Source organism: Capricornis sumatraensis, chromosome 1, assembly GCF_032405125.1.
Source record: "Capricornis sumatraensis isolate serow.1 chromosome 1, serow.2, whole genome shotgun sequence".
Classification (NCBI taxonomy): domain Eukaryota; kingdom Metazoa; phylum Chordata; class Mammalia; order Artiodactyla; family Bovidae; genus Capricornis; species Capricornis sumatraensis.
Window position 1 is genome coordinate 13,795,239 of NC_091069.1, and position 27,367 is coordinate 13,822,605.

General features: G+C 44.9%; 1 protein-coding gene across 1 annotated transcript in view; it reads left to right on the forward strand.

Annotated features, from left to right (window-relative positions):
* The first annotated feature begins 355 nt into the window (after positions 1-355).
* The window catches only part of TTLL11 (tubulin tyrosine ligase like 11), a 261,643-nt gene continuing 234,631 nt past the window's right edge, over positions 356-27,367 (forward strand). The window contains exon 1 of the mRNA XM_068966426.1: positions 356-784. Within this exon, the coding sequence (XP_068822527.1) occupies positions 356-784 (429 nt within the window). The remainder of the gene's footprint in view (positions 785-27,367) is intronic.

Genomic DNA, 27,367 nt, shown 5'->3' on the forward strand with positions numbered 1-27,367 from the left:
CAGCCTGTCGGCTCCAAGTTCTGCGAGCTCAGCTACTCAGCATGTTCTCCCAGTGGGCGGGCCGAGGCCGCTTCCGCCCTCTTCCAAGATGTCCGCCGCCGCCTCTGTGAAGGCCTGACCACGTGAGCAACCTCGCCTATGAGGTCGCCGGGCCTGTGACGGCGATTGTCCCTTCTCGGGCCCCGTCCAGTGGGCGACTGCCCTTGTCAACCGGAGCCTGAGCGATCATGGCAACCGGCTCGGGAGGGGAGCGCGCGGCAGCGGTGGCAGCGACGGCAGTTTGGTCGGGGGCCGGGGCGGCGGAGCGGCGGCGGCGGCGGCTCCGTCACTGGCGTTGGCACCAGCCCTGAGGGCCATGCTGCGGGGCAGCCCCGAGAGGGAGCTGGCGGCCTGGTGGGAGGCGGAGGCCGTGGCCGCGACCAAAGCGCAGGCGGCGAAGGAGCAGGTCCGCGTGGACCCCGGCGCGGCCGGGGAACCGGAGCGCAAGGCGGGGGAGGAGCAGCCCAAGGAGCCGGCCCCGGCGCCACCCTGCGCGGCCGAGGAAGGTGACGCCCGCATTCCCCCGCGGCCTCCGCCCACGCTGCCCGTGTCCCTGGCGAAGCCGGAGCCGGTGTCTGGCCTTTGCCCGCACGGGAAGTCTAGGATCAAGGGCCGCAGTTGCAAGCGGAGCTCGGGACAGCCAGACGAGTACTGCTCTCTGCGGCCGGTCACCGTGGACAGCTCCAAGGCCAGGACCTCCCTGGACGCCCTGAAGATCAGCATCCGCCAGCTCAAGTGGAAGGAGGTGAGGCCCGGCCCGGCCGCGTGGGCACAGGGGGGTGGACTGGAAGACCTCAGAGGAGCCTGCTGGCTCAGGCCAGGTCTCAGGGCCAAGCTCCTGCTGTGTGCCACGCTTGTCAGCCTCTAACTGCTTCTCCTTCAAAGCCTAGGGCCGCAAGTCACTTCCTCAAGACTGCTCTAGATCCCTCCAGGTCGAGTTAGTTTGTCCTTCCTCTAGCTCCCCTGCAGCTGCCTTTGGCTCCATGATCTCCAGCCATCAGCACTCGCCTCCCCCACATTATAGATATTTGTTTATATGTCTGTCTCCTCCCGCAGCTGTGAGTCCCGGAAGCCGTCGATCCTCTCTCTCATTTCTAAGTTTTATTTGTTTAGCGTTTACTGGGTGGCCCCTTGCGGAAATCGAACCGTTTGTACTTTGGAGTCAGATAGACTAGGGTCTCAGCATCATGTCACTTAGCTGTGTGACCTTGAGCAACTTGCTTCACTTCTTTAGCCTAGTTCTTCCTCTGTAAAGTCAGGCCAAATGCACCTATCTCATAGTTTTCTTAGTATTGGAAGACTCACTGTGTATTATAATATAACCCAAGTCTGCAATAAATGGGAACTCATCTTACCACGCACTCCTCTCTCTTTTCCACCATCACCATCACATCACCATCAGTATCACTGTCAACAGTGTAGGTGCTGGGGTTTTTATGTCCCAAGGCTTGGCATATAAACAGGCCTCAGGAACTGGTGGGCAGAAGGGTGAGTGAAGGAATGGGTTATTTGTCCTTGAACTTATTTTAGATCTGGAAGGGGTTGGGATGAAGCACCAGTGACATCCAGAGATAATCTGTTGTAGTTGACTGAGTGGATGTGACATTATTTGCAGTGCCTAATGTTATTTAATGTGCTTTGGGGAGTGTCAGGATGTGGTTTAGGGTAGTTGAATCTGGAGGCTTGGACCCATGTGGTCTGCTAGTGGAACAGAATCTGTAACAGGCGACACGAGGACGCAGGACCTTAGCAGCCCTGGGCCTTGGCTAGAGAAGACTTTCAGGAATGGTATCATGAAGTTGGAACATACAGAGAGATGGCCACAGACAGAATTAATGAGGTCAGAGGGTTGCTGTCCCAGCAGTAGGAGTCACGTGGTTTGGAGGGGCGTTGAGAGTCAGGCAGGGCAGATTTCCAGACAGGGAGGGGTTAGCCATTGAATAGTCTGATTCTGGGTGTCAGGGGCCCCAGCCCTGGGGCTTGGGGATCAGGGGAGGGCTTTCATGCCCATGAAATCTGGAGAAAGTGAGGGCGGCTCCCAGTACTAGGTGTCTGGGTTTTGGGACAGGGGCCTAGGTCAAGGTGTTAGATATGAAGACCAGAAGGAGATGAACATGGAGAGCTTGTCAATACCATAGTCCTAATGAAGGGAGGGTCCAGGGGCTGAAACCAGGCCACAGAATGAAGGAAGGCTGATTGGCCCAAGCATGGCCTGTACTTAGCTTAGCCCTGGGGCAAGGGTTGGGGAGAGAGACACAAAACTGGCCAGATCTCAAGAGATGGAGCCATCCAGACTCAGAAACCAGCAGCCGCACATGCTGGTCCAGCTTCAGTCACTCATTCTGTAAGTGTCCACTATGGATGCTGGGCCCTGCGAAGCAAAGATGCTTAAGAGGTAACCCTTGCCTTCAAGGACCTCCAAGTTCAGTAGGTGATAAGACACAAGTAAGTGACCACTGCAGTAGTTATAGGGCCTCTGCTGCTGCTCCTGAAATGCTCCTTTCCCAGCTGTTGGCATGGCTTCCTCTATCACCTCAGACCTCCGATCAATGCCACTTGCTCAGAGAGGCCTTCACCTATAACTGTGCCCGCCCCGCCCCCACCCCCCCCCCCCCGCCCCCAGCCAACTGATGCTTGCTCGTCTTTATTGGTTTTTCATAGCACTGAACTCTAGTGACACTGGATTTTGTATTGGTTATTGTCTGTTTCCCGCATTAGAATGTAAGCTCCATGAGGGCAAGGGCCTTGTTTTATGTACTGCTGTTTCCTCAGGTGCTTGGCACACAGAAGGTGCTCAATAAATACGTGTTGAATGGATGAACGCCTTACGTGATGAGTGTTTCTGTGTCTGTGTAAAGGTGTACCTGCTCTAGGAGGTAGAGGCGCGTCATGTCAGGGCCATGTCCTGGAGGAGAGAGCCCCGAGCTGAGTTCTGGGAATTGTTTATTATTATCATTAGGGATCATTGCCTTTGGATCCCTGGCACAGGGAGTGGGACAGACAGAGCAGAGATGCATTCGGGGCTTCACACTTAATTCGGTAGGGCTGCGTCACAGAGTGGGCAGCAGAATGGTGCGAGTGGAGGCAGGAGGGGTGAGCAGGGGTCAGATCGTGTGCCACGCTGTGGGATGTGGACTCTTTTGGAAGCCTGTGTGAGCCACTACGAAACCTTAAGCATTTTCCGTTTACCTGCCTTGGGACTTTGGCAAGTGAGTTCAATTCTTTAAGCCTCAGTTTGCCTGTCTGTCAAATGGGAGTGGGTCCAGCTAGGTCCATGGTTCCCAGTCTCTCTGCTGCTGCAGCCACATAATGGTAGTGTTAGTCTGTGTGAGGCCCTCGTGCAGGTGAGCTCGAAGGGGGGAGCAGTTTCTGAGGTGCCACCCGTAACTGTCTCCTCCAGGCCCTGCTTTGCCTGTTCTCCTGCTCATTCTAGGATGTTTTAACATAATTTACTCCCAACAGGACTTTACTATTTACCTACCATCACGCTTCCCTGTTTGCCTGTGAGGTCCTGAGGACCGGAGTGGTTTCTGACTTGTGTCCCTGATGCCCAGCAGTTGGTGGGTGATCCATAAATGAATGAATGGATGACTTAACCACAGAGCTGACATCTCATCTTCACACCGTAGAATGTGGAGTTCGAAAAGTGCCAGGCTAGGAAAACTTTAAAGTTCCTTCCAGGTTTAAACGATGATTATGGTATTCTTAGTACCTGCAGCAAAGTTGGCTTCATGATAGGTAACATCTCTCTCTCTATATATATAAACTGGGTACTAACAAAATGCAAACACAGCCTCGCCAGGCTTATTTCCCCATCTGCTGCACGGGTGCTGTTGAAAGAGTGAACCTCTAATGCTCAGCACTGATGTTCTAGGAGCACAAACCCTGCTGGGGGCTGGGTTGCGAGGAGGTGAAGGGCAGCGTCCTCTGTATGTCATGCTGTGCCGTCACTGCAGGATGTGGGGGTCCCCAGCCAGCTGGCTTTGGCAGGGGTCAGGTGGGCAGCCCAGGCGAGAAACAAGGACATGAGCACCACCCAGAGTGAAAGGTCTGTGTCTCCTTTGCGAGTAAGTGGTGAGGGGCTCCCCCTCTGGGCCGTTCAGCAGGGCGGGAGCTCAGCATTTGCTTGGCTTCAGGGCACAATCTCCCTTCTTCCCCCACTTTTCTCTATTAACAGACACTTAACAACAGTAACCAATAGTGACAGTGATAAGAAACAACTATGATGAATCCTTCCTTCCACAGCCCTTCCCCTGTGCCAGGCACTCTTCTGGGTGCGTCACATATAGCCAAGGATTTGATTCTCCCAACAACCCTTTGGTCTCCATTTCTACACAGGAGGAAATCGAAGTACCCAGAGGTTAACTTACACAAGGTCAGAGAGCTGTGAGGGGCAGAGCTAGCATCTGAAACAGGTTTCCATTCGAAACCGGCCTCCTGTTCTGTGCCCTTGCCACTGCTCCCTGCTGCTGATGCTGGTGGACTCGGGGGGGTGGCAGGTACAGACACAAATGGGATTCTCTCCGTACCCTCCAGGGACAGACATGTTCACTGACAGTTGCAGTCCAGCCTGGGAGTAGAGTTGGGTACAGGGCATTCCATACAGAGGAGGAGCCAAGGCAGGGAGATCTGGTTTTATACACAGGATGGGGTGATGGCGGCTTAGAGAGCAGAGAGAGATGAAGAAGGAGCCAGATTGGAGGACGCTGAAGGCCATGCCAGGAAGCTTGTGCTTCTGGCCGAGTATGATCACAGATTCCTGCCATATATAGACCATGCTTCCCTTGCCCACGCTGTCAGTCTCAAGGGAGCCACACCAACTCTCTGAAATGATTCAGTGTTCAGTTGTATTCACTCTAGTCAGGTTTAATGCAATGGTGCCCACCGTGCTTCTCAAAGGACAGTTCATAAATGTTAGCTCTGTACACTTGTAGGTAAGATGAAAGTTTATTTTAGAAGAGCAAAATCATGTTTATAGAGTCACTGTGAAGTAGAGACATGAAAGAGAGACATGGTTCCTCGCTCATAGTAGAAGCTCAATAAATATTTACAAAAATGCGTGGTTCTTCTCTAATCATGTGAGCCTCTCTCTGCCTCTCCTGTATATTCTTTTTGCAGTTTGGACACACTCGTTAAAGAAAACTTTAGGGAAAAGACACCATGGAGAATAGACGCCACTGTTTTTGCAAGCTGCTCTCCTTAGAGATGTCAGCTGTGTATATGTACGCAGTGGTATCATGGACACCAGCTAACGTGATCAAGGGCACTGAGATTTGATAGAGGGACCTTTGTTGATAATAGTTGGCATAAGCCCTATCCCAGGATCTATTAGGGCTCCCCTCCTGGGTCATTCGGTAAAGAATCCGCCTGCAATGTGGGAAACCTGGGTTCAGTTCCTGGTGGGATGATCCAGGGAGAAGGGAATGGCCTCCAGTATGCTGGCCTGGAGAATTTCATGGACAGAGGAGCCTGACATGGGGTCGCAAAGAGTTGAACACAAGTGAGTGACTTTCACAAGATCTATTACAGTGTGAGCTCTTTGCTTCAGTAGTGTTCAAATCGTGTGTTGTTTTCAGAAATGTATCTGGCCTTTCTTCGAAGCATGTATATACTTAGGATATCATCCTCCTTACAACTTGTATGATGTTAGTTACTGTCTTTGAAATATCATATTACATGCTAGGCTTTATGTTCTAAGTGCTTTCTGCTCATTAAAACTTGTATAGAACACTTATTATGTATTATTTTAGTTAATCCTCATAGCAGCCCTCTGAGGTGGATCCCATTATTTCCAGTTTACAGCTGAGAAAACAGAGGTTGAGAGGAGATTAGTTCAGGGGTAGCCCAAGGCCACACAGGTAACAGGTGTCTGAGCCATCCAGGGCCTGTGCTTATAGCCAGTACACAAGACTCTACTGTCTTCTTTGCTAATCCTTTGCTAAAATCCACCCTGCAAGGAGTTATTCTGTTATTACTATTCCCAGATAACATTTTTTTTTTTTTTTGGCAGCACCATAAGGCTTGTGGGATGTTAGTTCCCTGACCAGGGCTGGAACCTGGGTCCTTGGCAGTGAGAGCATGGAGTCCTAACCAATGGACCACCTGGGAATTCCCCCGAATATAACAATTGAAGAAATGGACTTGGGCACAGAAGTGGGAGAGTCAGGGTTCAAACAGTCTGCCTTGCTCCCAAGCCCACTTTTCAGTGTGTTGTATAATCCTCCACTTCTGAACCCTCTCGTTCCTCATCTGACTCATAACTCTCGAATGGCAATGGTGTCACTTAGAACCAGGAGGCTGACGTTGCAAATAGGACTTAAAATAAAACACAGTGAAATGTATCCTGCCTGGCAGAGGGATCCTTTGGTGTCTGCACTCTCCGAATCCTATCTCGTGGCTGCCCACGAGGGGAAAGAGATTCTGGTGCACTGACTAGCTGAGTGGCCTTGCTCCTCTGTTGGGCCTGAGCCTGCTGCATGAGCCGCCGTGTTGCAGACTCTTGGTGGATGAAGGCAGATTAGAAAATGAAAAGTTGGATAGTTTAACCTTCCCCCCATTCCTCATTTTAATGATAGTCGTTGCAATTTACTTTCCAGTTTTTGAAAACAGCCTTATGTTTAAGGACAGTTTATAGCCTACTCCATCCAATGTTCTCCTTCAACAGACATGTTGTTTTAACACCTAGCACACTAGAATTTTTCCTTTGCAAGTTAAATTTGTCACACCATAAAAATCACAATTCACTACCACTCCTACTAGAACAATACAATATGTATAAAACCCTCATGAATCCACACTAATGCTTCTCATTTAAAAGACAATGTATTCCAGGAGCTCATATTCCAGTTCTATAACTAGTACAAATTAAAATTTTAGTTTTTAAGCAGGTATTGCAATTGTTAGAGCAGTTTTCTGTGTTACAGAAATACGCTCTCTATTGTAAATGGCCTCGATTTTGGAGGTATTCTGGTTTTCTGTCAGAAGTTGAATACAAAAATTCAAATATACATTTTCTTTTAAATCTATCCCTTGAAAAGAACATATTATGAGAGTAATTGGCCACTCTTTAAGTGGCTTCTCTAGAGGGAAAGTAGTATGTCCTGGAGCTAGCAGGGACTTTGAAATTCACACAGATGGGTTAAAATCCTTGTCACTAATTCCTTGTGTGACCAAGCAGGTTGGGTCCTGCATACAGAACCACTCTGAGCGTCAATTTCTTCAGCTGTATCAATGGGCCATAGTGATTCTTGCTGAGTTCTTGTGAGATTAAATGAGGGGAAGTATGTAAATTGCCTTAACCCAATGCTGGGCACATTGTTTGTGTTCAGTTAATGGTACTTTTCCTCTTATTGGGTAACTATAGATATTGGTTATTTGATTTATATATGTGTTTTAAACTAGAAGACAACGAGTATTGAATTTCATCCTCCTATATAGGTTACTGGTTAAGCACACTCGACAGCTCATTTGAATCATTGAACAAATACTCTGAGACCTACTTTGTGCCAGGCTGTATTTGAGTTCTTGGGATACAGCAGATAACGAACACACCCAGAACCCTCTGTGTGATACATTTTGCACACATATCAATGTGATGTAGTTTAGGTTTAAAAAAAATTTTAAGATTTTTTTTTTCTGATGTGGACCATTTTTTAAAGTCATTATTGAGTTTATTACAAACTTTAAGTTTGTTAAAACTTCCGTTTTATGGTTTGGTTTTTTTGGTCGCGAGGCCTGTGGAATGATGACTCCCCGATCAGGGATCAGACGTGCACCCCCTGGATTGGAAGGCAGAGTCTTACCCACTGGACCGCCAGGGAGGTCCCTAAAATTTTTTTAAATAACACTGTTTTAAAATTCTTTTCTTTTGAAGTCAATTATACTTTTAAAGTTTTGTGGTTGTAACTGAATATTTTAAGGCTTCCATTCTGAGCCTGGTGCCAGTCTCATACTCTGGTATATTAACTATGTATGTCAACACTGGAAATTTATTTTAGCTATTTGAGTGACATCAGTACTTACCTTTTGTGGTCATAAAACAAATAAGGAGGTTGTTGATGTGAACAGAGAAGCAAATTCCCAGGGCTGATGTCTTTACTTCTTCCTTCCATCCCTAAGCAGCCCTCCCCACTGACCCTGGAAAGACCATACCAGACATGGGTTTGAATTTTGGCTCTGTGGCCCCGGACGAGTTCCTTTATCTCTCTGAGCCAAAGGCTCCTCATCTCTAAGAAAGAGCATAAAATACGTGGTAGGCTTGTGAGGATTAATTCTGAAAATCTTGAAAGTGCCTGGTACATTCAAATAAGAATACTTGTTAGTTGGCTTTCCCTCTGATGAATTTCCATGACATTTTAATTCAGTTTTATAATACAAAATTGATGGCGTCAACAGGCAAATAACCTTATTGCTTTGATTAGTTTTGAACCCTCCTTCCCATGTGGTTGCTCCTCTGCAGCCCAGTCATTCCCTGAGATTCCTCCACAAAGGCTGTGGTTTTGCCAGAGAGAACGATGATGTTGTTTCTCTGTTCCAGATGGACTGACATCTCGTTCTGCATCACATCACACCGGGTCCTGCCTTCACAGCTGCCTCGGCCGCCATTTGCATGCGTGTTTGGGAACCGTCATCCAGTAATTTTTATAAATGCTTCCTAAGTCCTAGCTAGCAGCCATTTGCTGATGGCTCCTTCTCTTCCTCCATCTGCTTCTGTGTCATCTGAGTAAAACCTTCGCATCCTTAATGGAGCTGAAAGAATAGGGCGGTTTGTCTAGTGGGCATCCCTAAGTACAGTGTTACTTTTCAAAGGAGCCCTTCAGTCCCTCTGCCTAGAACTCTTGCAGAGGCCAGTTTTCATATTCTGTTCTTTATGGTCACGGGGAGATTTTATTTCTTTGTGTTAGAACTGCGGTTACTGGAATTTTTAAAAGCAACAATCTAAAAACTTCTGGACATCCTCCATTATTTGCAAATACCTTGTGTTCAAATTCTAAAAACAATATGTGCTTATGAAAATTTATATAATTCCCAAGTATATAAAGTAAAACCCCAAAGTGCCCCCCTCACCCATTCCCTGCGCTTTCTGTCTCCTATCCTATCTCTTTTCCTTAGGGTAACATCAAGAATGCAGTTTGGTATGTGTTTTTCCAGATATTTTTTCTTATTCCTGTGCGTATCAGGACCACTCAATTGTGCTGGAGTATCAACAGAAGTACAACAGAAGTTTGCTTCTTGCTCATACTTAGGGGTTTGATGTGGTTTGCTGGGGGTGTGGGGACAAGTGTCTCCTGCCATCTTGATTATCCAGAGACCCGGGCTTCCAGCTCAGCACCTGCTTCAGTGAGTCACCGAGAGGAAGGGAACATGATAAATGCTGCACCAGCTTTTAAGCCTTCTACTTGGAGGTGATTGTGCTCACATCTCATTTGTCAAAGCGAAATCCTTAGCCTGGTGAACTTCAGTGGGGCTGGGATGTACAGTCCTACCATGAGTGTGCAAAGAGGAGAATCAGAACATCCTGCTAATGACCACCAACTAGACATCATATGTAGAGACACAAGTATGTATGTGTGTATATATATATATATATATATATATAAATAGAAACAATTTTCATGTTTTAAATGCCACCATTATACAGTGTATATGGTATATATATATATATATATATATATAAACAATTTTCATGTTGTTTTAAATGCCACCATTATACAGTGTATATGGTATCTGGCAAGTGCTTCTTTAGCAGTACTTTGTGGACATCGTTCTCTGTTAGTACATACGGGTTCATTTCATTTTGCTAACAACCAAAGGGCCCATCTGCTGGATGTACCATCTTCAAATGTATTGATGGATGTGTTTCTGTGTTTTGTTTGCTATTACAAAGGATGGTACAATGAACATCCCTCTTCAGACATTAAGTATTTACTTGTGCAAATGCTTCTGTAGGACTTGTTGGGTCAAAGGTTATGTGCACTTTGTATTTTGATAGTTACTGTCAAGTTGCCACCAGTAGTGTTTGAAAGTGCTTATCTTCTCATGTTGTCTCTAATGGTGTATCCTGTTAATCTGCTAAATCTTTGCCAAACTAATAGGTAAAAATGTGAGTTTTTTAAAAAATATAAATTTATTTATTTTAATTGGAGGTTAATTACTTTACAATATTGTATTGGTTTTGCCATACATCAACATGAATCCGCCACGGGTATACACATGTTCGCCATCCTGAACCACCCTCCCTCCTCCCTCTCCGTACCATGCCTCTGGGTCGTCCCAGTGCACCAGCCCCAAGCATCCAGTATCATGCATCGAACCTGGACTGGCGATTCGTTTCATATATGATATTATACATGTTTCAATGCCATTCTCCCAAATCATCCCACCCTCTCCCAGAGTCCAAAAGACTGTTCTATGCATCTGTGTCTCTTTTGCTGTGAGTTTTTAAGTTACATTTTTGTGATTGTCATCAGGGTTTGGATTTTTGTGTAGGTTTTTTAGTCATTTGTACTGTTTCATCTGTGAAATACCTACATGTATATTTTTTGTTCATTTATCTTTTGGGTTGTTTATGTTGATATTTTATGTGTTTATGTTTTTCTTATTGGTTTGTAAATATTATGAGTATTTAGTTTTTTTCTCATTTGTATTGTAAATATTTCCCCTCCTGTTGACATTTAGACATCTAATACTCATTTGCCTTGCATGATTTACATTGTTATAATTTAAAACATTTTTGTCTCGCTCGTCACTAAAAGCAATCTCTATTACTTACTTGTTAGCTTAAGAAGGCAGAGGAAACACACAATTTCATCCTCAAGTGCTATTAAATCCTTAGAGAATTAGGAGGCAGTGTGGAGGGCATTAAGAGTCTTACCTTTCAAGAAACTAGATACTTTTGGGGGAGCTGTCACATACATTTATCTCAGTTGACTTTTACTTTGTGCAGTAAGCACGGTAGACTCCTTAGTGCTGTTTCACAGATGTCAGTGTGGAGTGGAGGTAGGTTTGAGTTTGAATCCCCACCACTATTAGTCTGTTGCATGGGGCCTTGTGATCCTTGTCCCATTTTAATAACATACGTAACCATATTCCAAAGTCAGCATGCAGTAAGTATGTCATCTGTTTTAAGTCTCCCCTTCTTCAAAGGTGTTGAGTCACACACTGCTCGGAATTCGAGGGTAGAGTCCTGGCTCTCGTCTTATTCAGTGGATCATACTGCTTCTCTAAGTGGAGTATGATTTCCTGGCTCTTGGAAGCAAGACCACTGGAAGTTAGTGTTTACTGAAATTTTTCAGTGCAGGACTGGGCTTTGAGCCTGGTTGTTAGTTTTATTTAAAACCATATTTATCACTTATGTAAATCATCCTTGTATATTGCTTAAATATTAAAAATTTGCAAAAAATAGGAAAAAAAACCCATTTATCATCCCACCAGTGAGATGCAATGACTTTTTATTTTGAAGAATTCGACTCCAATATTTCTTCTAGGCATACATTTTTATATTTTATAAAGCTGATAAAATTATGTTAATGTTCGACAAAGCTAATATTATTTTATGTTAGTATTAATACCCACATTATAAACATTTTTCATAGTATACAAACTTGTCATAAATGTCATTTTAATTGTATAAAATATCTCATTCAGTGAAATGTATTTCATTATTTATTTTCATATTATTAAATGTTTGGATTGATGTTTCTGTGAAAAAATTTATGGTTTAAGTTTTTTCCCCTTTATTTCACATTATTTTAAGACAACTCTCCAGAAATGAAATAATTAGGTTAAAAGGCATATACATCTTGAGGCCTTTGGAATGTATTGCCAAACTGCTTTCCAAAAAAGTTGTACCAGTTAATAGTGTATGAGAGTTCCTATAAGTGCTCAAGTTTGAAGAATATAATGATAAATATTGGGGAAAGAGTGAAATAAATGAATCTTCTCTTGGTCTTTACCAAATCTAATTCTAATAATCAGTGCCTAGCTCAAAGCAGGGCATTATGACATGGCTCTTTTGATATAGTCATTATATCTAAATCAAAATAGCCGTATCAAAATATAAGCCACTTTTAACTTTTCGAATAATGTATTCAGTGGACATGCTTGATTTTCTACCCATCCCTGACCGTCTCCTTGCATCTGATTTTTTATTCCATCCCTGTTCTACCCGTGAGGTAAGGCTTGGACATGGCATGTACAGTTGGGCAGTGAAACTGCTGGAAGTCTCCATAGGCATTTCTTAGGTTTTGTCAAAAATATCTCTTGTGTGAAAAGAGGCTACATTAAGATCCAGTTAAAATGTCATGTCATCATTAGCCGTTAGGAAAGTGAATATCAAAACCACAATGAAATACACTTTGTATGCACTAACATCTCTGTAATAAAAAAGACAGATAATAAGTGTTGGTGAGAAGGTGGAGAAATTGGAACCTTCGTACATTGCTTGTGGGAAAGTAAAATGATTTGAAGAACAATTTTGCAGTTCCTCAAAGTGTTAAACACGGAATTGCCCCATGCCAGCAATTCACTCCTAGGTGTAAACCAAGAGAACTGAAAACATAGGTCCACACAAACACTTGTACACTAATGTTCATAGCATCATTATTCGCAATAGACAAAAAGTGGAAACAACCAAAGGTCCGTCAGCTGAAGGATAAATAAAATGTGAAATATCCATATAGTGGAATAGTATTTGACCGTAAAAAGGAATGAAATACTGATACATGCCGCAACGTGGACAAGCTTTATAAACATGTTAGGTGAATGAAGTCAGTCGCAGAGGCCATATATATATGATTCCACTTGTATGAATGTTGAGAATAGGGAAATCTTTAGATGTAAAGTAGGTTAGTGACTGCCTAGAGCTGAGGAAGAGGGAGGCTTTTGGTGGGGGGAGTGAGGAGTGACTTAGTGGGTATGGGATTTCTTTTGGGGGTGATGAAAATGTCCTTAAATGTGTTGAGTGATGGTTACACAACTCTGTGACTATACTGAAAAATGTTGAGTTGTACAGTTTAAATGGGTGAACTGTATGATCTGTGAATTGTATTTCAATAAAGCTGTTGAAAAAAATGCTGTCTTCTGATCCAGTTCTCATCATTGAACAGTAGTGGTCTTCTTGGTAGTAATGGGAAAAATGCTTCAGGAGCTGTTTGGTCCAGTGCCTCCTGTTGTTAATTCCACCTGTTAGTTCTGTGTTACAGTGTTGCCTATTAGCAGTACATGGACTCCTTGGATACCTGTATCTAGCAGAATCCTGTCCTGGTGACATAAAGTAGTGGCAGCTGTAACAGCACCCCGGACTTGCGTCATAAGGAGGAGTTTTGTTTTTTGGGGGGATTTAAACATTTGCCTGAAGAATAAAGTTTGGTCTGGTTATGGAGGCTCCATTATGAAGCCTTTCAGTGGTGCTGTATTGCATGGCAATTAACAGTAAGGGCTTTTGAGCCACGTTGTTACTGTTTTGAACAACTGTGTTCAGCAACTGTTGTTACTGTTTTGTCACACTGGGTAACCCTGGAAGAATTTTACTGCAGGCCTCAGTTAACCTGTGGAATACGCGTAATACAGTCACGCCTCGTGGAGTTGTTTCGTTGCCCGAGTAGAAAGATATAACCATGTAAAGTAAGTAAGTGAAGTCGTTCAGTCGTGTCTGACTGTTCGCGACCTCATGGACTGTAGCCTGCCAGGCTCCTCTGTCCATGGGATTTTCCAGGCAAGAATGCTGCAGTAAGTTGCCATTTCCTTCTCTAGGGAATCATGTAAAGTACTTAGCCTATAAATACCTGGTACAGTTGACTATTTTTTAATTCACATTTGGCCCTAAGCTGCTCTAGACTCACTTCACATATTCCATGCTTTGAACTTTATCTTCTGCCAAAACCACACCGATGACATCTTGAACCTTCATGCTGGGCCATTTCTCTTTGTTCATGTTTTCCTCTTCCTTAGAATGTCCCTGTCCTTTCTTTGGCTAACTCTTACACATTCTTTAAGTATCTCAATTGATAGGTTTTCAAAGATCATCTCTATTGTAACTTAGTTTTCTGTTTCATGGCTTTCTGCTGTTTATTTCTTTTCTTTGACTTTTTGAAGTTTATTCTGTACGCCGCCCCCCCATAGGTTGGATGCTTATTCTACCATCTTCTAATAAAAGTATTCAAGACTACAAACTTGCCTGTTAAGTGCTACTTTAGCTGAACCCACAAATTTTGCTATGTAGCATTAAAAGAATCACCCTTTAGTTCTGTATATTTTAAATTTTCATGAAAATTTTTACTTTGACCCACGGGTTACTTGGATTATGGCTTTCTGAGTTTCTAACATATGAGGTTATTTCTTCTTACTTTATTATTAATTTCTAACTTAATGGCAGTATGGTTAAAGGATGTTCTCTCTTTTTTATTTCTTTCTTTCCTCCCTTCTTCATGTCCTCTATCTTTACTTTTTTGTTCTACTTTTTTTCCTTGATAGCCGAATACATGGTTATGTATGTGATTAAAAGGAGTGTGTGTTCTCTAGTTACTAAATGCAGTATTTCATATATGTACATTAGATGAGCTTGTGTATAGCACAGTACAAATTTTGTATCCTTGATATTTTTGTATGACCTATTAATTACTTGAAGAGTTATATTATTAATAACATTTCCCTCTGTAATTATAGACTGCAAAGCTTTTTATTATTTATTTATTTATTTCACACCTGCAAAGCTTTTAAAATTATCTTTTTATTTTTCTTTTTCCATTCCCCGCCCCCCCCATACTAGTCTGGAAGTTATACAACCTGTTTAAGAAAACTTAATATATGTATAATTTTGCAAAGTAACTTTACTCTCCTTTTAATAACACAGGGATCTTAGGATGCTTTCACTGTGGTTGCATTTCTCCTGACTTATGTGCTTTTGTTGCCCAATATTTTACTTCTGTTATGCTGTGTCTTCGTTTTAACTTCACAAAGCAGACATTAACTTTATGTTACCCAGTCTCAGTGTACGTTAGATTTACCCACACATTTACCATTTCCTTTGTTCATTATTCTATTTTACAACTCAGACCTTCTGGGATTATTTTCTTTCTCCTGAAGGTAATCTTTTAGAAGTTCTTTTAGTGAGGAATTGGGCTTCCCTGGTGGCTCAGCTGGTAAAGAATCCGCCTGCAATGTGGGAAACCTGGGTTCGGTCCCTGGGTTGGGAAGATCCCCTGGAGAAGGGAATGGCTATCCACTCCAGTATTCTGGCCTGGAGAATTCCATGAACTGTACAATCCATGGGGTTGCAAAGAGTCTGACATGACTGAGTGACTTTCACTCACTTGCTGCTAAGTCATGTCAGTCATGTCCGACTCTGTGCGACCCCATAGATGACGGCCCACCAGGCTCCCGTCCCTGGGATTCTCCAGGCAAGCATACTGGAGTGGGTTGCCATTTCCTTCTCCAGTGCATGAAAGTGAAGAGTGAAAATGAAGTTGCTCAGTCCTGTCCAACTCTTCACGACCCCATGGACTGCAGCCTACCAGGCTCCTCCGTCCATGGGATTTCCCAGGCAGGAGTACTGGAGTGGGGTGCCATTGCCTTCTCTGTTCACTCACTTAGTGAGGGACTATTTGTAGTAGACTAATGTTTTCTATTTGTTCAAAATTACATCTTCATTTTGCCCTCTTGAGAGATAGTATTGCTGCACACGCGTTGCTAAGTTGATGTTTGTGTGATCTCAGCCTTTTGAGGCTATGCCACTGTTTTGTTGTGTAGCTCCTAAGTTGTGTCTGACTCTTCTGTGACCCCATGGACCCAGGCTCCTTTGTCCACAGGATTTCCCAGGCAAGAACACTGGAGTGGTTTGCCATTTGCTTCCTCGGGGGATTTTCCTGACTCAGGGGTTGAAGCTGCATCTCCTACATTGGTAGGTGGTTTCTTTCCCACTGAGCCACCGGGGAAGCCCACAGGCCATTGTTTAATCATTTCCATTTTTGCTGTTGAGAAGTCAGCCCTCAGTCAGTTTTTCTTTCTTTGTTTTTCTCATAAAGTGTCTTTCTTTCAGCCTGCTTCTAAAATCCTCTTAGATGTTTTCAGTGTCATGAAGACTTCCTAGGACTTTTTTTTGGAGATTTATTGAGATTCTTGTTTATTTGTTGAAATTCTTGTTTCTGAGGTTTGTTATCTTTTATTAATTCTAGAAAATTCTCATCTGTTTTCTCAGTTGGTATAGTCTCTCACCCAATCTTTCTCTTCTCTCTTCCTGGAGTTCTGAGTTAGGTATTTATTAGATTTTTTTTTTTTTTTTTTTTTAATGGTGAGCTCAGGCTTCCCAGGTTATACAGTGGTAAAGAATATGCCTGCTGATGCAGGAGATGCAAGAGGCATGGGTCCGATCCCTGGATCGGGAAGATCCTCTGGAGCAGGAAATGGCAACCCATTCCAGTATTCTTGCCTGGAGAATCCCATGGCCGGAGGAGCCTGGTGGGTTACAGTCCCTGGGGTCACAGAAGAGTCGGACACGACTGAGCATGCACACACGAATGTTCCTTGGAATGTTAATCTCTGATAATTCTTTGAGGTTTGGGTTGAAAGTGAGGATTTTCACCTTTTGCAGCTGCCCCAACGGGCTCTACTAACCCAGAACACTTAAAACCAAAGTTTAGGTGTTGGGTTTTTCCAGTTATTGGTGTAATTGAGCTCTGACTCCAGGCTTGCATGAGGAAGGTGTTACAGTGGCAGTCTGAGAGGAGACATCTTTCCTTGTGTTTCCCCTTCCCCCAGCCACAACCAAGACAAGGCAGGTGGTCTTCTAGTTCACCCTCTGAGGATACAGCTTTGCAGACGGTCTGGCTTGATACGAAGTTTCCAGTGTGACTCCCATCTTGCCAGCAGTTGATATTCAGGGGCCAGATACATGCAGAGGTTAGACCATTGCCTATTGCCTATGTACAGGGGAAAAGATAATTCCATTTACGTTTCAAAAAGTTCTCTCTGGCTGCCCTACAGAGAATGGGTTAGAACTCCAGAGTGGAGGCAGAGGCAAGTTCGGATGCTATTATAGACCGCAGGGAAGAGACAGTGCTGCCTGGGCCTGGATGGCACCGGGGCCGGGGCAGGGGGTGGGGGTGTGGTGCGGTGGCGGGGGAGGTTATTGATTGAGATGGTCTGTCTCTCCCCCTAGACTGTAAGGCTTTCAGTAACAGGGAGCTTGTCTTATTCATCTTTGAGTCCTTCATGCCTGGCACAGAGAAGGCATTCAGCAACAGTTAACTGAATTGAACTGTGTAATCAGGAATGGTTCTAGTTCTGTTTTTTTGGACTGCCTTCAAAGTGAGTACTTTCTTTAAAGGGAAATGACAAAAAGGCATTACAGGCAGTGAACTCGTCCTGTCTCTGGCATTGTGAAGCTCAAGTCGGAAATGGAGAGCCAGCTATTTGTAAGCCCCTGACAGTCATCAGTTTTGGCTGGGTTTTCTTTCCATGATAGCATAGTTTCTTTTAGCCTCTGCACTTGTTCTTTCTTAAGGAATCTCAGACTCTCATTGAAACTACCTACATAAAGCCTTACCATCTTACAGATTTTTTATTTTCCTAGGCAGTTTGCAAAGATGTTTCTCTAATGGTATGTTATAACTGTGAAAACTTCTAACTCCTAAGACATTCTTTCTGGGAAAAAGTATTCTAAGGAACAAAAGTGTATCTAAGGAACAAAAGGAGAGGCAACTGGTCCCTGCTGGGTGACAGTTTAATAAGCTTCAGCTGGCTACTTAGGACCTCTTGTTCTGAGAGTTTAGGCATTACTATTCCATTAGAAGGGCTTCCCAGGGTGTGCTAGTGGTAAAGAACCTGCCTGCCAGTACAGGAGACATGAGAGACGCAGCTTCAGTCCCTGGGTTGGGAAGATTCCCTGGAGAAGGGCTTGGCAATCCACTCCAGTATTCTTGCCTGGAGAATCCCATGGACGGAGAAGCCTGGTGAGCTACTGTCCACGGGGTCACAAAGAGTCAGACACGTGTGGCACACACACATTCCATTAGACTAGAAGTATTTCTAGACAGTACAGTGAAATAAAGCATACGTATATGATTTTAAATTCTGAGACCTTGAGGATTTTTATTTAAACAAATATATGCTGTCTGTTTGCTGAGCCCCAAACCCTGTGCAAGGTACTGGCTCTAAAAACACAAACACCATCCCAGACCTTGACCCAGGATCGCTCCTGGCCCACAGTGTACCTTTTGTGTGAATTAGAGAAAGGTGCCCTCTCCTCAAGTGAAAAAAAATATTAGTCAATATATTACTTCCGTTTCAACAACAAATTTGTTGTTGAAAGTCCAGCAAATGGATTATTAAGGACAAGTGAATATTATCTATTAGATAATATGTGCATGGTATCATAGTGAAGTACTTACTGATCTAAACTTAGAATTCAGAAATATTCTGGCACAATACACATCAGATGATTGGACTACAATATGAAACTTCAGGTGTAGCTAGTGTGCTGATACCAATGAGGGATCTTTTTCAGAAGTTGAAAGTAGGGATTTCCCCAGTGGTCCAGTGATGAGGACTCTAAGCTTCCACTGCGTGGGGCCAGGCTTCTTTCTGGTTGGGGAACCAAGACCCCACATGCCATGACCAAAAAGGATTTTAAAGGTGAAAGTAATCACTACTTATATGTTAGAAGTAAAAACAGATCTTATTTAGAAATACAGTCTGTTTTAGGTTTTATTAGGACTTCCCTGGTGGCTCAGACTGTAAATCGTCTTGCTTATAATGCGGGAGACCTGGGTTCGATCCCTGGGTAGGAAAGATCCTCTAGAGAAGGAAATGGCAACCTACTCCAGTACTCTTGCCTGGAAAATCCCATGGACAGAGGAGCATGGTGGATTACAGTCCACGGGGTCGCAAAGAGTTGGACACGACTGAGCGACTTCACTTTCACTTTAGGTTTTATTAGATCAACAGAGTATTTTGATAATCTAGTTTGTCAAAGGGGAACGATATGCATTGTCTTGTTAACATGAGAGACTTGACCATCACATGCCAGAAAATTCTCATCATAAATATAAATTGGCCCAAACTAAATCATCAGATTTAGTCTGTTTACCAAATGAGAATATTTCTGAATTCCCAGTTTAAATCAACAGATACTTTCATTGCACTAATATGTATTATAGCTTATATTTGTTATCATCAATAGTCCATTTGTTGTAAATGTGAAATGTGAAAAGTACTGTATTCCAGATACTAAAGATGCCTGCATGTGGGCAGCATCACCACATCCTCGGGCATGGCTTAGATGTCACACATGGTGGCCTTGGGAGGCCCAGTCTTGGGGGTTCAGACACAGCCGGTGATTCCAACACGAGACACTAAGCGTTCTATTAGAAGTATGCACAAAGGTGCTGGGAGACACGGAGGCGGGATGAGCTGAAATGGGAGGTATTGGCAGAGGCCGCTGTGTGTGACGCACTCAGGTGACTAAGGGGCTTAGTCTTTTGGACATATTTTGACTGTTAGAAGCCTCGAAGCCTTCTTTCCGGGCACCTGCTACATTCTGTTTAAGTGAGGTGGCCTGGCCGAGCTCCGGATTGGCGAGGCGCTTCTCTCTTAGCTGCACTGTGTTGACCTCTCCTCCTGCCGAGCGTCTCCTCCTGTCTTCTGTCTCTAGGTCTCTGCTTTCACAGCACAAATCGACTTGATTTTACGACTTGCTAAATTTTCTTTCTTTCCCACCCGATTTTAAATTCAACCAGTGAAAGGGCTTCCCTTGTAGCTCAGTCAGTAAAGAATCTGCCCGCAGTGCAGGAGACCTGGGTTTGATCCCTGGGTCGGGAAGATCCCCTGGAGAAGGAAATGGCAAGCCACTGTAGCATTCTTGCCTGGAAAATCCCATGGACAGAGGAGCCTGGTGGGCTGCAATCCATGGGGTTGCAAAGAGTCGGGCATGACTGAGTGACTAACACTTACTTAGTGAAAGGGCCAATATCTGTCCATATCTGTTACTCACACTCCAGTGCACAATGCCCAGAAAATAAGCTTTTCATAGACATTGGCTGAAATGATTTTTTTCATCCATTCCTCAGACATTACCTGAACTCTTTATTTTGTGCCACGGACTCCGTTGAGCCCTGAGTGAGCAAAGAAATGACACCCCACAGGCCCCTCCTGTCAGGGAGCTCACTGTCTGGTTACTGCACCTCCATGGAGGAACAGCAGTGTGAACAGGGGTGGGAGGGTAGAGGTGACTCAGATGCAGCGTCAGTGAGGGTCTCCCAGAGCAGGGGTCTCTGAGCTGAGTGTGGAAGGAAGAGAGGGGTTAGCAAGGTTTTGGGGGTATAGGTTGAGGGTTCAGCATGCACAGCTGCACAGTGGCAGGTGAGAACCCCGGGCAAACATCTCACTCGGGCTGGAATACAGGATCTGAGGAGGGGAGGGCAAGGGAACCTGTGACCTGAGAGGTAGGCGGGAGCCATGTCCTCAAGGTCCCATCTGCACACTGAGAGCTGGAGCCACTGGAGGGACTTCAACACGTGTGTGTATCTGTGTGTGAGAGAGCTGCCGCTGCTGCCAAGTCGCTTCAGTCGTGTCCGACTCTGTGCAACCCCATAGACGGCAGCGCACCAGGCTCCGAATCTCCAGGCAAGAACACTGGAGTGGGTTGCCATTTCCTTCTCCAATGCAGGAAAGTGAAAAGTGAATGTGAAGTTGCTCAGTCGTGTCTGACTCTTAGCGACCCCATGGACTGCAGCCCACCAGGCTCCTCCATCCATGGGATTTTCCAGGCAAGAGTACTGGAGTGGGGTGCCACTGCCTTCTCTGGAGAGAGAGACAAAAGCCACATGTCTAGATCAGAGCCCTCTGTGTGGTGTGGAAGGCCTGTTTGCATTTAAGTCACTTCAGTCATGTCTGACTCTGTGCGACCCCACAGACAGCAGCCCACCAGGCTCCCCCGTCCCTGGGATTCCCCAAGCAAGAACACTGGAGTGGGTTTCCATTTCCTTCTCCAATACATGAAAGTGAAAACAGAAGGCCTGTTTAGGAGTGGTGACCTGGAAGTAGGGAAAGCCTCACCAGCGGCAGAGAGAGGCGCTTCCTGGTCAAGTCGCAGCCTCTGGTGAGCGCCGGGGCCTGCCCAGCGCTGAGCTACTGTGTGACTGGCCAGCACTGGCCCTCGCTGCCGGGTGACAGCGGAATTACTGCTGTGCTTCAGGGGGCCTCCCAGCCACCCCCCGAGGCCAGTCAGGTAGCCATCATTAGTTCCACTTCACAGATGGGGAAGCTGAGGCCGAGACCCACACCCAGGGCTCTGTGGATGCCAAGTCCAGTGCGCTGTTCTGTGCCCCAGGCCGGGGGGTTGGGGGGAGAGCAGACAGCCATGCTGGAAGAGGACTGGCTCCCTGGAGACTGCCTCCCCTGGGGACCGCCGCCCTCCTTCTTACGGGTGCGGGGGCTCAGGCGTTCAGCCGCAGGGGTGTCTCCGGCGACCCTCCAGGCAGCGAGAGGCGGAGGCACCCTAGGACCTGCGAAGCTGTCTTCACCAAAGCAGTGGGGAGAGATTTGTGGGCTCCTCACACCTCGGCGCCTGGGTACCACGCTGCTATTTAATAAAGGCCTCGTTGCTTGATGGGCCATTAAGTAAACAGTGATATATTTCAACCTCGTTGAGGAGGAAGACGCAGAGTTAAATCAAATTCAGGCTGTGTGGAGATAAAAGAAGAGGCGACGCCCAGGCATGGCTCTCCTCCTGAGGAGAAAGGGAAGCGGACAGGCATCGTTCAGGGTCCTCCCAGGGCCGGGCGCCACGTGGGAGCTGCCTTAGCGGCAGCAGCCGGCAACCGGACCTGGGGGTGGCACTGGAACCCCAGCCCTGGTCCGACGCCGCGGCGACTGCTCCTCCCATCGCACCCGCCTCCACCAGACAAGCACTGATCCGCTTTTGTGCAGGGGACGAACAGTGTGGGTCAGCAGCCTCCACCCGTGTAGACCTGCAGCACCCAAAGGCAGGAGCTTGTCTGTTCACCCTGGCACACACGGCCCGTGGAGTCTTGCATGTCCTTGCCACCCGGGGCAGGGTGTCCCTGGCCTTTCCACACCTTCCCTCTGCCCTCCCTTTTGTCTGACCCTGCCGGAGGGCCCTTGTTTTAGTGTTTATTTGTTGTTTATTAACAAACATTTGTTAAGGCTGAGCCAGACAGACCACTGCTCTATTAAGTCACGTGTTCCTCAGAGTAACTCCACAGAGAGTGTGTTATTAGCCCCTGTGCAGCTGGGTAAAATGAGGCTCAGAGAAGTTCATGACCTTGTCCATCTTGAAAGTGGTAAGGCCTGGAATTTGAACCCAAGTGTTTGGATTCTGAATCCATAACCCCTCCCAGATGAAAGCCAAGGCTTGTGGTTTCTCACTGTCTTGCTGCCTCGGTTCCTCTGTTCAACTCCTTAGTGATGACGCCAAATTAGCAGCATGTTACTGAGTCTTCTGGCGTGGAAATGGATCCTGTTTTCACAGCAGTCACAAAATTATACTACTGAGAAGACACTGCTTAAATCCAGAAGGAAGAGCCGGTAGAAATCCATAGAAAATCTGGAAGAGAGGGAGACCATTTTATTTGGCTGACTGATGGATCTCTAGAGAGTTTTAATTTACTTTTTGTCCATCTGTTTTCTTTTTGAAAGGCTAAATTACTTCCAGGAGCTCCACCCAGTTCCTAAAAATGTCCAGGAGATTGCAATTGTAAACTGCCAGCGTGTTGGGTTTTTGGTTTTCTAAAGCCATGACTCATCGTTATCTCAAACTCCATGCGATCATACAAAGCACCTGGGGCATTTGTTAAACTTTGATTTCCCAGTAGGGGTAGGACTGGGGCGAACCTTTCTTTTTTTAACAAGCCCCTGTGGACTGATTCTTCTGATCAGACTAGCTTGGGAAACAGGGAGTATCATTGCTGGGAACTAGCTCCACTGTGGACTGTCCCTTTTAGATTTGAAGCACAGCTGGTCACATTGTATTTACAGTGAAAAGAACGTGAATTCTGGAGTCAGAAAGCACAGGATTCAAAGCCCCAGTCTGACCCACTGATAAATTGTATTGTCTCGGGCACGTAACTGAACATTCGCCCCTTGGGGTGTCTGCTGCTTCCTGTGCCTGGAAACAGGAGATTGTTTCCCTTTCTCTCCCACCTCTTCTCAACTCCTGTCCTGTTATTGTTTTTTTTTTTTTTTCCCAGTGTACACACACACACACACACACACACACACACACACACATTTAATTTATTTTTTATTGGAGTGTAGTTGATTTACAATGTTGTGTTAGTTTCTGCTGTACAACAAAGTGTATCATTTATACATCCATCCACTCTTTTTTAGATTCTTTCTCCATTTAGGTCATTACAGAGTCTTGAGAAGAGTTCCCTGTGTAGGTCCTTACTAGTGATCTATTTTATTTATTAATTTAAAAATTTATTTATTTGTTGGCTGTGCTGGGTCTCTGTTGCTGCGAGAGCTTTTCTCTAGCCGTGGCAAGCAGGGGCCACTCTCTAGCTGTGGTGTGTGGGATTCTCACTGCGGTGGCTCCTCTTATTGTGGAGCTCAGCCTCTAGGGCATGCGAGCCTCAGTGGTTACAGCATGTAGGTTCAGTGGTTGAGGTTCTTGGGCTCTCGAACACGGACTCAATAGTTGTGGTGCACTGGCTTGGTTGCCCTGCAGCATGTTGGGTGTTCCTGGACCAGGGATCAAACCCGTGTCTCCTGCATTGACAGGCAGATTCTTTACCACTGAGCCACCAGGGAAGCCCTATCTATTTTATATATACTAGAGCATATGTGTCAACCTCAGTCTCCCGTTTTCTCCCTCCCCCTCGTTTCTCTGCTGGTAACCATAGGTTTGTTTTCTGTGACTGTTTTTGTTTTGTAAATAACTTCACTTGTACCATTTTTTTTTAGATTCCGCATACAAATGATATCATATGATATTTGTCTTCCTCCCTCTGCCTTACTTTACTCAGTGTGACAGTCTCTAGGTCCATGCATGTTGCTGCATATGGCACTATTTCATTCTTTTTTTAATGGCTGAGTAGTGTTCTACTGCACATGTGCACCACATCTTCTTTATCCCTTCCTGTCGATGGACATTTAGATTGCTTCCATGTCTTGGCTTCTGTAAACAGTGCTGCAGTGAACACTGGGATGCATGTATCTTTTTGAGTTATGGTTTTCTTTGAATGTTCGCCCAGGAGTGGGATTCCAGGATTATGTTGTTGTTTAGTCACTGAGTTGTGTCCGACTCTTTGCGACCGCATGGACTTAGCCCACCCGGCTCCTCAATCCATGGAATTCTCCACGCAAGAATACTGGAGTGGGTTGCCGTTTCTTTCTCCATTGCAGGATTATATGATAGCTCTTATTTTTAGTTTTTTAAAATTTTACTTATTTTAAGGAGACTCCATACTGTTCTCTATAGCTGCTGCACCAATCTACATCTCCACCAACAGTGTAGGAGGTTTCCCTTTTCTTCACATCCTCTCCAGCATTTATTGTTTGTAGATTTTTTTTGATCATGGCCATGTGTCCTCTTATTCATCAGCTCTCCAGCACATGCCTTGATTTCCCCCTGTGCTGGGTCACTCATAATTGTTTTTGTAATAATTTTTAAGTGTCTAGCATTCCCCACTTGACTCTAAGTTCCATGAAAACAGGAACCATGACTCTAATTTTTATTACTTGTGAACATCATGTTTTCTATTTATCATTTTAGCTTTATGACTCCATGTTTATTATTGCATATCCAGCACCTAGCATAGGGTGGTGTGAATGCTTTCCTCTTCTGTAAAAATGGAAAAATATGATCTTTCACTGGGGTATTAGGAGATTGTCTGATCACCATGATGGTATGATCACTCACCTAGAGCCAGACATCCTGGAATGTGAGGTCAAGTGGGCCTTAGAAAGCATCACTACGAACAAAGCTAGTGGAGGTGATGGGATTCCAGTGGAGCTCTTTCATATCCTGAAAGATGATGCTGTGAAAGTGCTGCACTCAATATGCCAGCACATTTGGAAAACTCAGCAGTGGCCACAGGACTGGAAAAGGTCAGTTTTCATTCCAATCCCAAAGAAAGGCGATGCCAAAGAATGCTCAAACTACCACACAATTGCACTCACCTTACATGCTAGTAAAGTAATGCTCAAAATTCTTCAAGCCAGGCTTCAGCAATACATGAACCATGAACTTCCAGATGTTCAAGTTGGTTTTAGAAAAGGCAGAGGAACCAGAGATCAAATTGCCAGCATCTGCTGGATCATTGAAAAAGCAAGAGAGTTCCAGAAAAACATCTATTTCTGCTTTATTGACTATGCCAAAGCCTTTGACTGTGTGGATCACAATAAACTGTGGAAAATTCTGAAAGAGATGGGAATACTAGACCACCTGACCTGCTTCTTGAGAAACCAGTATGCAGGTCAGGAAGCAACAGTTAGAACTGGACATGGAATAACAGACCAAATAGCAAAAGGAATACGTCAAGGCTGTATATCGTCACCCTGCTTATTTAACTTACATGCAGAGTACATCATGAAAAACGCTGGGCTGGAAGAAACACAAGCTGGAATCAAGATTGCCAGGAGAAATATCAATAACCTCAGATATGCAGATGACATCACCCTTATGGCAGAAAGTGAAGAGGAACTAAAAAGCCTCTTGATGAGAGTGAAAGAGGAGAGTAAAAAAGTTGGCTTAAAGCTCAACATTCAGAAAATGAAGATCATGGCATTTGGTCCCATCACTTCCTGGGAAATAGATGGGGAAACAGTAGAAACAGTGTCCGATTTTATTTTGGGGGGCTCCAAAATCACTGCAGATGGTGACTGCAGCCATGAAATTAAAAGACGCTTACTCCTTGGAAGAAAAGTTATGACCAACCTAGATAGCATATTCAAAAGCAGAGACATTACTTTGCCAACAAAGGTTTGTCTAGTCAAGGCTATGGTTTTTCCAGTGGTCATGTATGGATGTGAGAGTTGGACTGTGAAGAAGGCTGAGTGCCGAAGAAGTGATGCTTTTGAACTGTGGTGTTGGAGAAGACTCTTGAGAGTCCCTTTGACTGCAAGGAGATCCAACTAATCCATTCTAAAGGAGATCAGTCCTGGGTGTTCTTTGGAAGAAATAATGCTAAAGCTGAAACTCCAGTAGTTGGGCCACCTCATGCGAAGAGTTGACTCATTGGAAAAGACTCTGATGCTGGGAGGGATTGGGGGCAGGAGGAGAAGGGGACAACAGAGGATGAGATGGCTGGATGGCATCACTGAGTCGATGGACATGAGTCTGAGTGAACTCCGGGACTTGGTGATGGACAGGGAGGCCTGGCATGCTGCAATTCATGGGGTCACAAAGAGTCGGACACGACTGAGCGACTGAACTGAACTATTAGGAGATTAAAATGAAATAGTGAGCATGAGAGCTACTGGCATACAGTAGGCATCTCATAAATGTTAGTCTTTGCCTTCCTTTGGAGAACCCACTTAGGATTACCATACTGAATACAACAGGTTATAACCAAGGCTTTAAAGCTGTTTGCTTGACACTCTGTTCTAAAAAGTCTCTAGTATTCTTATTTTTAAGGTTTTTAGAATCTAGTCTTCTTTCCCCACAAAGTCCAAAGATGCTTCCACCAGACTTTGTTCTGGTGCCCCGTTTCAAGGTCTGTAATAATTTCACCTTATTTCCTGTGGGTAGCGTATCTTTAAGGTTTCTTTATTCAGCTCAGTGCTGAGAATGAAAATAATATGATGGTAGATAGAACTGAATATTTTAAAAGGATTATGGGTGGTAGCATGGGTTTCAAAGGTGGCCTTTTGGAATCCGTTTTCCTGAAATTCTTTAGAAGAGAGTTAACTTCACATTGACTTGTGAAGGTTTCTTCTAACCCTTTGGCTGTGAAATCAAGGCTGGTATTATTAGGTGAACCACATGCAGAATTTTTTTTTTTTCCCTACCAATCAGGAATAATTCTCAGACATATGACTACCTTTCAGGTTTAAAGTACAGGAGAAGGTCTTGCTACTATCATGCCTTCCTCCCATGCACCGGCGAAAGGAAGCTGCCCCTGTGCTGGGATGACCAGCTGTTCCAGCTTGCCTGGGAATAAGAGGGCTCCAGGGCACTGGACTTCCGTGTTTAAAGTCAGGATAGTCCCGGGAAAGCTGGGATGAGCTGGTTGGCTCTCCACCTCAGCACAGAGGAGCCTGTTGATGGAGTAACAGTGAGGTAAGCATTGTTAGCATGCCTTCCTGTTGTCTTAGAAAATACAGGAGCCCCAGGAAGTTAGAACTGCCTTTTGAAAAATTTTGTGAA